The 15,391-nt window shown below is 36.4% G+C and overlaps 1 protein-coding gene across 12 annotated transcripts in view; it reads right to left on the bottom strand.

Annotated features, from left to right (window-relative positions):
• The window catches only part of LOC127508300 (tripartite motif-containing protein 16-like), a 102,751-nt gene extending 88,700 nt beyond the window's left edge, over window positions 1-14,051 (bottom strand). For 2 of the 12 annotated variants that reach the window (XM_051886078.1, XM_051886082.1), the window contains exons 1-2: window positions 13,479-14,051; window positions 12,243-12,338 (exon numbers count right to left, since the gene is read on the bottom strand). In XM_051886078.1, coding sequence (XP_051742038.1) covers window positions 12,243-12,338; window positions 13,479-14,051 — 669 coding nt within the window. Of the gene's footprint in view, window positions 1-737; window positions 6,883-8,031; window positions 8,080-8,536; window positions 8,697-11,912; window positions 12,147-12,242; window positions 12,339-13,478 lie in introns of those variants that run through there. The other 10 variants (XM_051886076.1, XM_051886083.1, XM_051886081.1 and 7 more) reach the window with 8 other exon arrangements.
• Between the last annotated feature and the right edge of the window lie 1,340 nt (window positions 14,052-15,391).

The following is a 15,391-nucleotide window of genomic DNA, read 5'->3' as shown; positions in this document are numbered from 1 at the left end:
ATGTACCAGTTATCAATGTAAAGCTGCTTTGACACAATCTACATTATAAAAAGCGCTATATAAATAAAGGTGACTTGACTTGACTTGACAAGTAAAGAGTGGGTATTTGGACAGGGCACTGGACAAGGCAACTGGCCAAATATGGTGACACACCAGTAACATCAAACCTCATTGGCTCTTGCATGTCACAGTCACATGACTAAACATCATGATGTCATGACACAAACACCAGGTAAGTTTTAATGTTTTTGATGTTTGTTGATCATATTTGATTTGGGCTCCACGTACATAAGTTGATCAATGATTTGATTTAAAGTTAAATTTTTAATTTATAAAATGAAACAGTCAAGAAAGTTTACTCTCTTAAAGTGCACTTATGTGGCTTTTCATTTCATTATATTATCTCCAAGTACAGTTTTTTTTTTTTTTTTTTTTTTAAATAGGCCTATACTTTAATTTGAAGTACACTACAAGTGCACATGTCAATACAATTAAGTGCCCTTCTTTTTTAGCCACTGTATTTGTTTAGATTAATTTTATGCTTTTGTCTCCTTTTTTGAGCTTGAAACTTTTGTACCCCTTTGACTTTCAATGTATAGACTAAAATAGACAAGACTTTCTTCAAAATATCATCTTTTACATTTCACAGAAGAAAGAAAGTCAAACCAGTTTAGAATGTCATGACGGATAAAGACAGTTCACACAGAAATGAAAGTGCTATCTCTCTCAGTTCATACCTGTTTCTCTGTCCTCTGTGCTGCAGTTGATACAGTGTTGTGGTTATGTTCATACTTCTTGCACCGCACACAGATGCATTGTTGATCAGTGATACAGAACATTTCTAGCTCTTTATCATGTTTACGACAGATCATGTCCTGCAGTCGTCCAGTGGCATCGATCACTTTGTGTGGTTTACGAGAGTGATATTCCTCAAGACGGTCAAAATGAGTTTGACAGAAAGACTCCTGACACACCAGACAGGACTTGACGGCTTTGTATTTTCTTCCAGTACAGACGTCACACTGCACGTCTCCAGCTCCAGCGTAACAGTCAGCAGGAAGTTGAGTCTTCTTCAGTTTCTCCACCACTTCAGCCAGCATGGTGTTTTTAGCTAAAGCAGGTCTTGGACTGAAGGTCTGTCTGCACTGAGGGCAGCTGTAGACTCTCTTCTCATCCTCCTGATCCCAGCAGCCTGTAATACAGATCTTACAGTAACTGTGTCCACAGGGGATGGCCACTGGATCCTTCAGGAGATCCAGACACACAGGACACGTGAACTCATCCTGAGAAAATCTGGCTTCCGCCATTTTACTGCATAAATACAGAGAGACACAAACACACAACAGCTCGACAATACTTTCAGTTTCTGTTTCTCTGAACTGAGCAGTTGAAATAGTTTCCTGCTTCTGTGTTTGAGTGACGTGTGGAAAACAGGCGTGTTGTGAAGCAGCTTCTCGTGCTGGTCAAAAAGACACACTTTCCTGCTATGTTTCCTGCTATGTGCCCTTCAAGTGGACTCGAAAACATCATAATTACGGGTTCTGAGCACATGAATGACGAGCAAAATTTACGAATGAGAAACCCTAAGAATTCTAGACTATGATCTTCTCCAGACTGGAAATTGGGCAAATAACTGGACAAAATTAATGTAGTGTATTCACTTTTAGACTACAGCATTGTCACTTTTTTCATCTTTTTTATTGTACTTTTATTTGTATACTGCGGTTCACAATGTAGCCTATATTGTTTCAAAGCAGCATGTATAGAAAATGCATGTTTCTACATACTGTTGCAATTTTTTTTTTTTTAATTACCAGCCACTGCCAGTGTTTTTGATCTATTCACAACGTTCATGACCCCCAGAATATTTTGTTGTATGAATGTCTGAACATGCAATATATCAAAAGAAATAACACCTCTGGTTTTAAACAAGCACTTTCAGAACAGTCACTTAACTGATGGTAATGGAGGTTTGTATTTGCAGGTAGAGGAATCAATGTGGAGCAGACGGTTGGAGACGGAAGACGATGAGAGGAAGACACAGGAAGATGCAGGTAAGTAGCGGGTAAGGAGTCCAGGTACGTGTAACGAGACCAGACAATGGTGTGAAGGGAGTGAGAGTCTTTATAGTGTCCTGGGTGATGGGATGCAGGTGCAGGTGATTAGTATTCGGGAGACTGTGAACGAGCGGGAGGAGCGTGGTGATCTGGTGATGATCCGTTGGTGTTGGTGGGTGCTGGCTGTGACTCCGTGACACTTTAGGAAGCCTTTTTTTTTTTTTTTTTTTTAAATCAACACTTGAATGTGAGTGAGTTTCATAAAAAACATTTTTAACTGAGAAAAAGCGGAGAAAATTGTGTTTGTTTTGAAAGACTACAATGTGCATAAGCAATGCTTTTATCGCTTGTTTCTGCTTCTTTTTTGTCTGTTTTGATCCAGAGATTTTGTACTCTTTCAGAAGATGTGTAATAGCGCCCCCTACCATTTAACAGTGAAAACACGGAAAGTCAGAAAATTCCGACAATGGTGGGGAAAGAGTTAAAGCAATTATTACAAGTTATGACCATATTCACAATTTAGCAGTTATATGTTGTATGTACAACAGTTTCTATAAGATAGTGCCCATGCAGCTAGTCATTTGATCAAGGTCATTTGTGTTTATGACAGGGGCAGATTTAGTGATTTGGGGGCCCCAAGCAAAATATAGGAATGGGGCCCTATACAATTGCACACAATTACCTAAATCATCCTTGAGGTTCCTTTCTCTGTTGGGATGCAATGATGTTGTCCCATAGTTGTGTCCAATTTTTCTATATTTTTCATGTACGTTATAATGGCTTTTATTCTTGTTTTAGACCACGAAATAGCAAATGAAACAAAAGTGAAACAAAACTGCGCTACTCGAGTACTACTATTACTACCGTGCTACTACTCGTCACACAGTTACATGATCTCAGGCTACGTTCACTGTCAGTCCAAATCTGATTATTTGTGTATCCGATTGGAATCTGATCTAAAATGATTGACTGTCCACACTGTGTATCGCAACTGTTCAGATCCAATGTGATCCAGGTGGCAGTAGCTGAACAGCCAATCAGAATGATCAGATGGCCCGACGGACCGACGAGCGCCGATGCCGATTCAACATTTAAAATCGGCCGGAAAAAAGCCAACGAGGACCAATTTCAGCCGACGGTGCAGAACACACTGAGAAAACTTAGTCGGCCGACGAACAAAAACTGCCCGACGGCCGACCGTCGACTTGGTGTGTTCCGGCCTTTAAATGCACGTCCTTGAATGAGCGCAGCAACTGCATATCAAGAGCTTAGCAACCACCTAGCAACACTTTAGCAAACACCCAGAACATCCATCTATTTTGACTTCAAACTATTTTACATTTTTTAGAAGACTTTCTGAGGTAGAAAATATTGTCAGACTTTGATCTTCTCTTTCCCTGCCTGATATGACAAATATGACACTGTTCTTGTCGAGAGATGTTCTGTCCATCCATCCATCCATCTCTACAAAAACAGTCCTTTGGTTTTACACACCATCTTCTTTCATCTCCTGAGCTGAAAAATTGAGCAGCCTCAAATGCTACCGAAAACAAAGAAAATTTCCCACTCCATTAGAAACAGATGAGATGATATGGCATCTGATGACTGTATCATGTGAAAATGTGCAAGTGTAGTGAAAGATTTATCCAGTAGTGAGTTAATAGTTCAGTATCAGTCGTTCAAAGACTTTCTTTCTTCTGTGGAACACAAAATAATTGTATTTATTTGTCTATACAACAATAGTCATTGGGATTTTTTTGTCTTTTATTGTATAAACAAAAACTTTCTTTTCATTCAACAGAAGAAAGAAAGTCATACAGGTTTAAAACAGCATCAAGGTGAGTGAATGATGACAAAATTTACATTTTACAGATATTGTGTCAAAATAGTACTATATTAAAAATTAAAAGTGTAACAAAAGCAAATTAAGCCATGACACTACTTTTAAATTTAGCACTAGGTAGTTTTGTGAGAGAAAACACAGGAAATCTCCTTTACTGTTTTATTGACTGATATGATGTGAATGTTTAACCTGTTCAGTGATTTTCAGATGAAGCTCATGAACATAGAGAAGGAGGATCTGATCTGTGATGGACAGACGATCGTTCTTCATGAAGAGTTCAGACGACATCTGCAAGAGCCCAACAGTTACTTCACTTATAATATGGATAAGCTTTTGAACACTTCAGGTTGTCAATCTAGTGAAAGATCCTAAAACCACAAATATTATTTGGATAACTGCAACAACCCCTTCAAAGGTTCACTTACCAACAGAGTCCTCTTGAGTCAAATCATTTGAAACATGTAGAAAGAACAACTTATGATTCGTTGATTCTTGAAAAATAGCTCAATTAAAAGCTAATGCTGACTGAAAATGCTTCAAAAATAACAAAAGCTATTTGAGAGGTAATTTAAATAATAGATTGATAAACAAAAACCTTATATTTTCAGTTGTGACCATCTGTGAGTTTTATTGTTTGAATCAAAACATTTATTATGAAACCAGTTGAACTCTCAGTAAAACTGAAACTTGTGAAGACAATCGATATTACAATGAATTCATTTATTTTATATAAACAGTTGTTCTCAATTGCTGACACACTATAACTGATTCAGCTGGCACAATTTCACAAAACATTCATTCAGTTCTCAAACAAAGACACATTTCACGAGTTCACACTTACATATAATCAGATACAGTACATATTTAAAAAATAATTATTTTATGAGTTATTTGTTAAATGATAACTAGAAAAAGAACAGAGCTACACTTAATAAAAAAGGTGAGCTCATTTCACTCAAGGCAGCAAACAGCCAATCACGAATCACCTTTTATGCCCTAGCAACCACTGTTGAGCACCCTAGCATCCCAAACCCAAAGAGGGATATCTTTAAATCTGAATGTCAGAGGCACTGGGGTTGATTTATATCAATAATACTGTCAAGAAGCCTTTGTTGTATCATCACTGGCAGCTGCCAAGCGACTCCCTAGCAACCAAACAGAGTACCCTAGCAACTGTTCCGCAAGACCTATATCTCTGCATCTGAACATCATATAGAGATGGGGCTTGGCTACAAGAATACATTAGCAACTACCTAGCAACCACCCAGAACACCCTAGCAACCATCAGAATACATTACAAACCACCCAGAACACAATAGCAACACCCTAGAAACTACCCCGAGTACCTTAGCAACTGCCTAGCAACAGCCTTGCAACCACCCAGGTTACCATAACAACTACCTAGCAACCACCCAGGTTACCATAGCAACCACCTAGCAACACTCTAGCAACACCTTAGCAACCACTCAGAATACCATAGCAGGTGACTAGCAACACCATAGCAATCACCCAGAACACGCTAGCAATCGCCTAGCAACAACTCATAACACCTTAGCAACCACATAGCAACACCCTAGCAACTGCCTAGCAACTCCCTAGCAACCACTCAGAACACCCTAGCAACCGAGTGCTGAGTTTTGCCACTGTAAGCACCACTCACATTTAATAAACCCACTGGTTTATTCATGTCACTATTTTTATGAAACTTCCACTTTTCTTTTACTAATTTTCTTTACAATCTCTTTCAGTCTGAATCTTTTCTTTTTATCCAGATCTTCAGAGCTCACTGTTTTTCACAACAACACTGATGATATAAATTTCTCCATATCTGGAAAGAGCTATTTTATATCAACGAGTTTATCAAACATTGTGAGTCATTAATTTCTTCTCAAGAGTTCATGTTTTCATCACTTGTGACCCAATATCTGAAATCTCAGAAAGAGCTTCTCCATCTCTCATCTTCTGCAGCTCAATTTTACTCACACTTTGAACTGATTTTTTTTACACTATTTTTTACACTATTAATGTCATTTTCACATCTTCACTCTTTCATTGTTCATGACTGTTTCTGTTATTTCATTATTCAAAAATCACACTATCCTCAATCTGTTCATTTTGTAATGAACCCTGTGTTTGATCATTTAACTGAAAGGTGCTTTTGATAGTAATAATAAAAATGAGTTATGTATTTATGTGTCACAACAATGAAAACTGAATGAATGTGATTTCCATCAACACAATTAGAGCTTGAGAAAATGACAAATACACAACACACACACACACACACACACACACACACACACACAATTCTTATTGTCTATTTCAACAGCAAAAGTTCATCTGTCGTCAAGATGAACAATGTAAAGAGAAATAAGAGACTCTGTATCATCTCACTGTTACTGATTGATCACGCAGCTCAAAGTATTATGGGTAAAATCTCTCTACAGTTTATTCTGAAACATCAACACAGTTTCACTGATGATCCTAAACCAACCCAAAACCCAGGATAGAGCGGCTGAGTGAATGTGGTCTGGACTGTGTGGATGAGGCTCATTGTGTCAGAGACGCTGTAGAAGGACAGAGTTCCTGCACTGTGATCCACATACACTCCTATTCTAGAGCTGATGGACTTTACAGGGAGAACAGTGCATGTCTTATTATGTATGAATGAGTAACTGGAGGAAGAGCAGTCCAAACTCCAGGACTGATCACTATGTCCAAACACACACTCAATACCCCATCCCTTCCTGCTGATGCTCTTATATGACACTGATATACCCATATAATCTCCACTCCACTCAATCTCCCAGTAACAGCGTCCACACACACTCTCTCTACACAACACCTGATTACAACACTCAAATCTGCCTGGATGATCAGGATACGGCTGGACTGTGTTAGTGTAAGTAATCACTCTGTTCCTCTCAGACAGACGGAGATGTTTATACACTGTGTTCAGATCCAGAGTGAGCTGATGGGAATCTGATGGAGAGAAACACATCAGAATCAGGAATTATGAATCTGATCTTTTAATGTATCTGAACTCTTCATGGCTCAATGTTCAGTGTATCATCAGTGTCTCAGTACAGCTGACCAGATATCCTGAATCATCATTTACATGATCAATTATTAAACTCTTCTATCATGATTTCTTTCACCTTCTACAGGAACAACATGATGTTTAGGTTCAGTTTTATTACCTATGTTTCCATCCAAAGTTGCATATTTAACTTATGCGCAAATTTTGAATATCCCATAAAACATTTGCGAATAAAGCACTGTTTCCATCCAGTGAGTCGAAGAGAAAAAATCGTCACTTCCTGATTAACTGGCACTAAATATCACTAAGAAAAATGAAAGTTTCTGCAGTAGAATCCACTGTATATAATAATTTACGAGTATAATAAATTATTTGCGGCTCAGAGCGCGCAGACGAAACACAATAAACACTGTCATGTTATCTTGCATTCAGATGCAGGTGTTTGTGAACACAATCGTGTGAGGCGAATTAAACTGAACCACTTTAACGACAGACTTTGCTCAGGCATTACAGAATGACCGAAACAACATTTCAGATGCTGTGCAACAAGATCGGTCAGCTGGTTGGTCCAGTTATGCCATCCCATCGCAAAGTCACATGTCTTTTTTGATGTGCATTAAGGAATTTATTCAGTAAAAGTGTTTCCATCGTAGTTTATGCGCATAAAAAAATTTATCCAACTCATTTGAGCGCACAGGTTTTCTATGCGCATTTTTAGAATTTATGCGCATCTTGGCGTTTCCATCCAGCGGTTTTTATGCAATATGTTTGCCTGTTCCTTGTCACTGTTAATTGATCTAGTTTCCTAGCATGTGCCAGTTTGTTTCTATGGTTACTGATTTGTGTCACCTGCATTTAATTTAGCTCCCTTTGTTTGCACCGTGTACATATAGGCCTTAGTTTGGTAAGTTCTTGGTCTTGTGTTGTTTGTGCTGCCACATGTTTTCCTGTGACCTTCATTGTCGTTGATTATCTTTTTTGTTTAAAATTAAAACAGCTGCAATTAGTTCCTTTTCTCATTTTTGCCTGACCAAACTTTGACACATGAACACATTCAGTGAGTTTTTCTGCTTGTTTTCTTAGTGACTTACACTGTAGGAAGTCGTTCCTGGTCTTGGGATTCATGTTGGTGAAAGTGACTGTGGAAATAAACAGACATGAACAGTGTGAGGAGAAATTACATGATAAAATACATTAATTTCTAAGATATTTCTAACATGATGTTGTACAATATGATATTAGATGATGGAGGATCATTTCTGAGAGCAGATGAATCTCCAGGAGCCTCGTTTATTAAACGTATCAGATTTGATCCTAAATTTCATGGATTGCATCCTACGTCATATAAACGTCTTGCTCATGATGATGAGTGCCGTACTTCTGAACCATCAAGGGATATTTGTGGCCTTTCTGAAGGTGGATTTGAAGCTCTTGTTCATTGCACTTGAATTTAAGATGAACCGTGAAAAATGTCATTTAAGACCTTAAAGATTTTTTTTTTTTTTTTTTTTTTTTTTGTGCAAATGGACGTTTTATAAATCATAGGAACATTTTAGAAACTACACACGTCTGTATAATGGAGGTGCAGGACTTTACCTCTGTCAGAGATCTTCTTGATCTCCTCTTTGCAGAAATCCTCCAGTTTTTCTCTCAGCTGACGGACAGATTCTCTCACACCATCAAAAGAGGAGAGAGAACTGAAGGGATCGTTGGGTTTGTCTGTAGATTCAGGAAGTGCTGAGAGAGACTGGAAACTCTACAGAAAACACAAATCAAAACTTCAGCCAATAACCTGCTCTATATCAGATCTGTGCGGCTCTTGTTGATCTTCAGTAACTCTTCTCAATCCAGCACTTTTACACAATCAGAAACATTCTTCTCATATTCATTATTTAATGCTACAAACTCTAGTATTTCACACTTACAATCCTGGTGAAAAAGAAGTGCACTTTAGCATGCTTTTAAATTATTACAGAAATAAGATAATTAAAAAAAAATATACTTAAGAACAGATTAATGCTTTTTGACACTTAATTATCATTATTATCATATAAAAAAATTATAAAGTAATTATATATTAATGAATGTATAATAGTTTAAATTTATACTAAATGCAGTTAGGTAATATTTAGAGAGCTGTATCTTTAAATGTAATTTCATAATTCTATTTTCTTTGAAATATGATTAAAGTTACTGCTGGATGAACTGACAAGCATTTATGATAAACTAAAATATACTTTAATGTCATTTCTACTGAAACTTGTTTGTGATGTGTTTTATTAAATATATTAGAAATATTAGTAAAATATAAGTTGCAATTTAGTACATTTGAAATATATTAACTTTAAATGCAATATTGAATAACATACCAGAGTTGAAATTATAATCAAGTATGTTACATGTGCTTTAGTATGTTAGTCAACACGTCAAAATAAGTGCACTTCTTTAAAACATGACAAAAGATTAATAAAACATAATGATTCAAAATGTACAAATTAAAATGTTTAATTTGACTTTATTACAATGTGCACTTAAAAAAATTACTTAAAAATGTGTTAAGAAACATAGTCATGAAAGTGTCTCTCTTTAAGTGGCCTTTTATTTGATTAATGTTAGATTATCTGTAGTGTTTTAAAAATACAGTTTTAAAATTTGAAGTAATTAACTACAAGTGTACATTCAGTACAATTAAGCACACTTTTTTTTTTTTTTTACAAGGGACTATGTGTGAACTTTCTATGAAATGGTTTGGATGATAAAACATCTGCTAAGATTATAATTGTCCATGTAACAGGTCGAGCAGATCAATGGACCCTTACGAAAAAAAGAAGTTTATTCAAGTGTGCTATTAGTATACTTCTTTTAAACTAAAAAATAAGAAAGTATACTTTCAATCTACTTTTTATATTCTTCTCAGAAATATACTTTATGTACTTCTCAGAAATATACTTAAAATTGCAAGTATACTTGACTTATACTGACAGAAAAGTTTAGGTATATTTGGCCTATACTTGGACTCAATCTTTTGATCGAGATATACTTAAAAGTATAATTAAGTATACTTGGCTTATAGTTATGTTTAATCTTTTGATGGATTAGCCTATTAAATATACTTTTTTCACATAGTTTTACAAACAGTCTTATAAACTTACATTGTTTGAAGGTACTGAAAAAAAAAAGCTATGCTCCTAATTCTGAGTATCTGAATTCTTGTGTAGTCCACTGGTGGTCGTATAGGATCAGTGAATGAAATGAATGAATGAGTCCACTGGTAGTGTACATAAGAATTTACTTCAAATCTACTTAACTCTTTCCCTCCATTGACTGAATTTTCAGGCTATCAGTGTTTTCACTGTTATACGGTAGGGGGCGCTATTACACATCTTCTGAAAGAGTACAGAATCTCCGGATCAAAACACAGGCGAAGAAGAAGCAGAAACAAGTGCTAGAAGATTGCTCACGCAAATGTAAAATAACGCGATCATCAAACATTAAACAGCATATCAAAACTGCCTAACATTACTGAATGAAATGTCGACCCAGGACGAGCTATAGGACTACGAAGCTTTGGAGGTACTGACTGACTCAATCTACTCCATCTATTTTAATCATCGTTCTTAATCACACCGGGACAAAGTCTGACAAAAATGCAATTTTCTCAGCTTTTTGTTTGAAATGTTGCCTTTTTAGACGAAACTTTTGCCCACATTTAAGTGTTGATAAAAGGATGCATGAAGCTAGAATAAAATGTTTTTAAAATTAAAGTACAGTTAAAGGTATATTTCAAGTATAAAAAAAAATGTATAGGCCTTCTTAAATTGGAACATATTAGTATACTTAAAGTGCAAAAATAATGTATAAATAGTAAACTGTACATGATGTTATGGTCACTTAAAGGAAACTTACAAGTATACTTGCAGTATAAAACTACTAAACTAGTAGTTTACTGAGAGCATACTTTCATAAACTAAAAAATGTGCTACTAGTATTAAAATAGTAAACTATACTTGTATACGTATAAGTTCACTTGTAGTACAGATGCAGTACAAATGAGAAATGTAGTTGTGAACTAGTTATGTACTTAAAGTTTACTATTGTTACATTCATAGTATACTTGAATGTATAGTTTTTATATACTAAATTTGGGCCAATTTAGTCCCAAGCAGTATAGAAATAGTACACTTACAAGTTTACTACTAGTACATTGACATTAGTATACTCACTACTTAAAGTATACTTAAAACATACTTGAACATTAGTTAAGTATACTTCATAAAATGAACTTGAAGTATACTTCTTTTTTGTAAGGGGAGTCACATTGTAGGGCTGAGAAGATTTGAGGGAAGGCAGTTTAAAGGCTACGAGTAGATTGACGATTGTTTGTAACTTTTGACAGAAACTCCACGAGGACCCTTACGGCACAATATCAAGGTCAGGTTTTGTTTGGTTTTAATAAGCATTGCTAATATACAGCCTCATTTCCTGTCTGGAGTCTTCATGGACAAATTCATCAATGTGTTACAGGCAAACAGTTATGGAAATAAAAATCAATCTTATCAGGTTTGAAGATCACCTGACACAATTTTGGTGACAATTTCTGAAAATACTGTAGTACAAATAAAAGATTTCATTAAAAAGATGCTGAAAAATCTAGTTGGGTGGAAATTGATACCATCATCATGACAGAAGAAATCAGAAGGAAAAATGAGTTGTTTGCCACCTAATAATTTATTAAAGAAAAAAAAAAACTCAGAAAAATGTTTCCTGTGAGATTTTCCAGGGTTTTGTAAGTGTGTCTCTTTAAACAGAAGATGATCAGATGAGAGTCTGACTGATGATTATATGATAACAAACACTGGACTGAATCTGACTGAATTCCTGACAACATCTCAGTCAACGGCTCATTCTGCTCTCATGAAATGTTTCTCTTGCTCAAGTCCACTATGATCCTGTTCTTCTAGATCTCTGTTACCTGCAGGAAATGGATGTGATCATGTGTGTGTGAAAGCTGCTCCAGCTCAGCGTCTCTCCTCCTCAGATCATTGATCTCCTGCTCCAGTCGCTCCAGTCGTCCTTCAGCTCGACTCACTGCAGCCTTTTCCTGATCTCTGATCAGCTGTGTGACCTCAGAGCGGCTTCTCTCAATGGAGCGGATGAGCTCAGTGAAGATCCTCTCACTGTCCTCCACTGCTGTCTGTGCAGAGCGCTGTTAGGACACACATCACAATCACACAGTGGCTTCAGCGGGACTGACAGAGTCCAAACTGAGACGTCTCAAACTTCTCTTCTTCTCCAGACTCACCTTATGAGACTCCACATCCTCTCTCAGCTGCTGAAGATCTTTCTGTCTCTGCTGGATTCTCTGACGAATCTTCATCTGCGTCTCCTTCAGCTGTTTCTGGAGGACAAACCAATAAATGACACATAAAACTACTGTACTATCACAAAAGAAAATTAAAGTTACATGAATCCTGAACTGGTGGAGGGTTAAAGATCAAGCATGGTTCCTCAAATGGCCAGTGTCAGCATTATTACATGAATGCCTAGTTTTGTGTCAATACTTCACCCTAAAGTTTTAATTCTGTCATCTTTTACTCTCCCTCATGTCGTTCTAAATCTGTATGACTTTCTGTCTATTGTGAGACACAACAGAAGATATTTTGAAGAATGTCTCAGCTGTTTACAGAGGCCAAATAAAATATGGTGATGCATCAATAACACCAAACCTCATTGGTTCTTGCATGTCACAGTCACATGACTAAACAACATGATGTCATGACACAAGCACCAGTGAAGTTTGATGTTTTTGATGTCATCATATTTGGACTCCATGTACTTGAGTTGATCACTGATTTGATTTGTCAAAATTTGTCTCTCCTTTAATAAAAAAGTATACTTTTAAAAGTAGCATTCTTCCTAAATTAAAAATATATTAACATTAAATATACTGAATAACACACTAGAGTTAAAATTATAATCAAGTACTTGCTTTAGTCTGTTAGTCAACACATCAAAATATGTGCACTTCTTTAAAGCATGACAAAAAAAGTTAAAATGAAATATTAGATTTTATTAAAATGTAGGCCTACTTTAAAGTTAAAGTTTTAATTAGACATTTTTACAAAGTGTACTTTATAAAATGAAACAGTCAAGAAAGTTTACTCTCTTAAAGTGCACTTATGTGGCTTTTCATTTCATTATATTATCTCCAAGTACAGTTTTTTTTTTTTTTTTTTAAATAGGCCTAAACTTTAATTTGAACTACACTACAAGTGCACGTCAATACAATTAAGGGCACTTCTTTTTTAACCACTGGACCTGTTTAGATTACTTTTACGCTTTTGTGTCTTTTGAAGTTGAAACTTTTGTACCCCATTGACTTTCAATGTATAGACTAAAATAAACAAGACATTCTTCAACATATCATCTTTTACATTTTACAGAAGAAAGTAAGTCATATCGGTTTTAAGCGGCATGACGGTGAGTAAATAAAGACAGCACTTTCATTTCTGCGTGAACAATCCCTCTCAGTTCATACCTGTTTCTCTGTCCTCTGTGCTGCAATTGATACAGTGTTGTGGTTTTTATGTTCATACTCCTTACACCGCACACAGATGCATTGTTGATCAGTGATACAGAACATTTCTAGCTCTTTATCATGTTTACGACAGATCATGTCCTGCAGTCGTCCAGTGGCATCGATCACTTTGTGTGGTTTACGAGAGTGATATTCCTCATGACGGTCAAAATGAGTTTGACAGAAAGACTCCTGACACACCAGACAGGACTTGACGGCTTTGTATTTTCTTCCAGTACAGACTTCACACTGCACGTCTCCAGCTCCAGCGTAACAGTCAGCAGGAAGTTCAGTCTTCTTCAGTTTCTCCACTAGTTCAGCCAGCATGGTGTTTTTAGCTAAAGCAGGTCTTGGACTGAAGGTCTGTCTGCACTGAGGGCAGCTGTAGACTCTCTTCTCATCCTCCTGATCCCAGCAGCCTGTAATACAGCTCTTACAGTAACTGTGTCCACAGTGGATGGTCACTGGATCCTTCAGGAGATCCAGACACACTGGACATGTGAACTCATCCTGAGAAAATCTGGCTTCTGCCATTTTACTGCATGAATAGAGAGACACAAACACACAACAGCTCAACAATACTTTCAGTTTCTGTTTCTCTGAACTGAGCAGTTGAAATAGTTTCCTGCTTCTGTGTTTGAGTGACGTGTGGAAAACAGGCGTGTCTGTAAAGCAGCTTCCTCATTCATGCTCAAGGAGACACACGTTCCTGCTGTGTTTATGTGCCCTTCAAGTGGAGTCGAAAACATCATAATTACGGGTTCTGAGCACATGAATGACGAGCAAAATTTACGAATGAGAAACTCTAGGGAAATTGGGCAAATAACTGGACAGAACTGGTGTAGTGTATTCACTTTTAGACTACAGCATTGTCACTTTTTTCATTTTTTTATTTTTTTATTGTACATTTATTTGTATAGCGCTGTTCACAATGTAGCCTATATTGTTTTAAAGCAGCATGTATAGAAAATGCATGTTTCTACATACTGTGTCAAAGTAATGTTCATATGTCAGAATGTACAGTTCAAAGATAATACAGATCATGCAGTTAGCATCATGTATTCATTTAGGCAGAAACAATGAGCTCAACTTTTCCCTGCCAGTGTTTTTTTTTTTTTTTTTTAATTACCAGCCACTGCCAGTGTTTTTGATCTATTCACAATGTTCATGACCCCCAGAATATTTTGTTGTATGAATATCTGATCATGCAATATATCAAAAGAAATAACACCTCTGGATTTAAACAGCAATTTTTTTTTCTACCTCCAGGAATTTATTATTTTTTTTTTTATCAAAACCTGAATGTAAGTAAGATTCATAAAAAACATTTTAAACTGAGAAAAAGCTGAGAAAACTGTGTTTGTTTTGAAAGACTACAATGTGCATAAGCAATGCTTTTATATCTTGTTTCTGCTTCTTTTTTGTCTGTTTTGATCGGGAGATTCTGTACTCTTTCAGAAGATGTGTATCCCTACCCCCTACCATTTAACAGTGAAAACATGGAAAGCCAGAAAATTCCGTCAATGGTGGGGAAAGAGTTAAAACAATTAGTAAAAGTTATGACCATAATTACAATTTAGCAGTTTTGTATGTTGATTCAGAGTTGGTGTCATCTGAAGTCCTCACAGGGCGTGGCATCCTCTCTTCACAGGTGTTGAGTCATCTGAAAGCTTCGTAAGAGTTTTGGTCCAAACTGGAGCTGGCGTACTCAAGATAGCATCGTGAGGTAGATACAGAAAAGCAAATGTAAAATAACATTTCAAACAATAGTCATGCGCTTTTGATCTGATATAACTGGAGTGCAAAGTTATGAGATGCATTATATGAATGCTTGGATAAAGAGATGTGTCTTTAATTGAGATTTAAACTGGGAG

This window comes from Ctenopharyngodon idella, chromosome 3 (genome assembly GCF_019924925.1).
Source record: "Ctenopharyngodon idella isolate HZGC_01 chromosome 3, HZGC01, whole genome shotgun sequence".
NCBI classification, from domain to species: Eukaryota; Metazoa; Chordata; class Actinopteri; order Cypriniformes; family Xenocyprididae; genus Ctenopharyngodon; species Ctenopharyngodon idella.
This window is presented reverse-complemented; position numbering and strand designations above follow the sequence as displayed.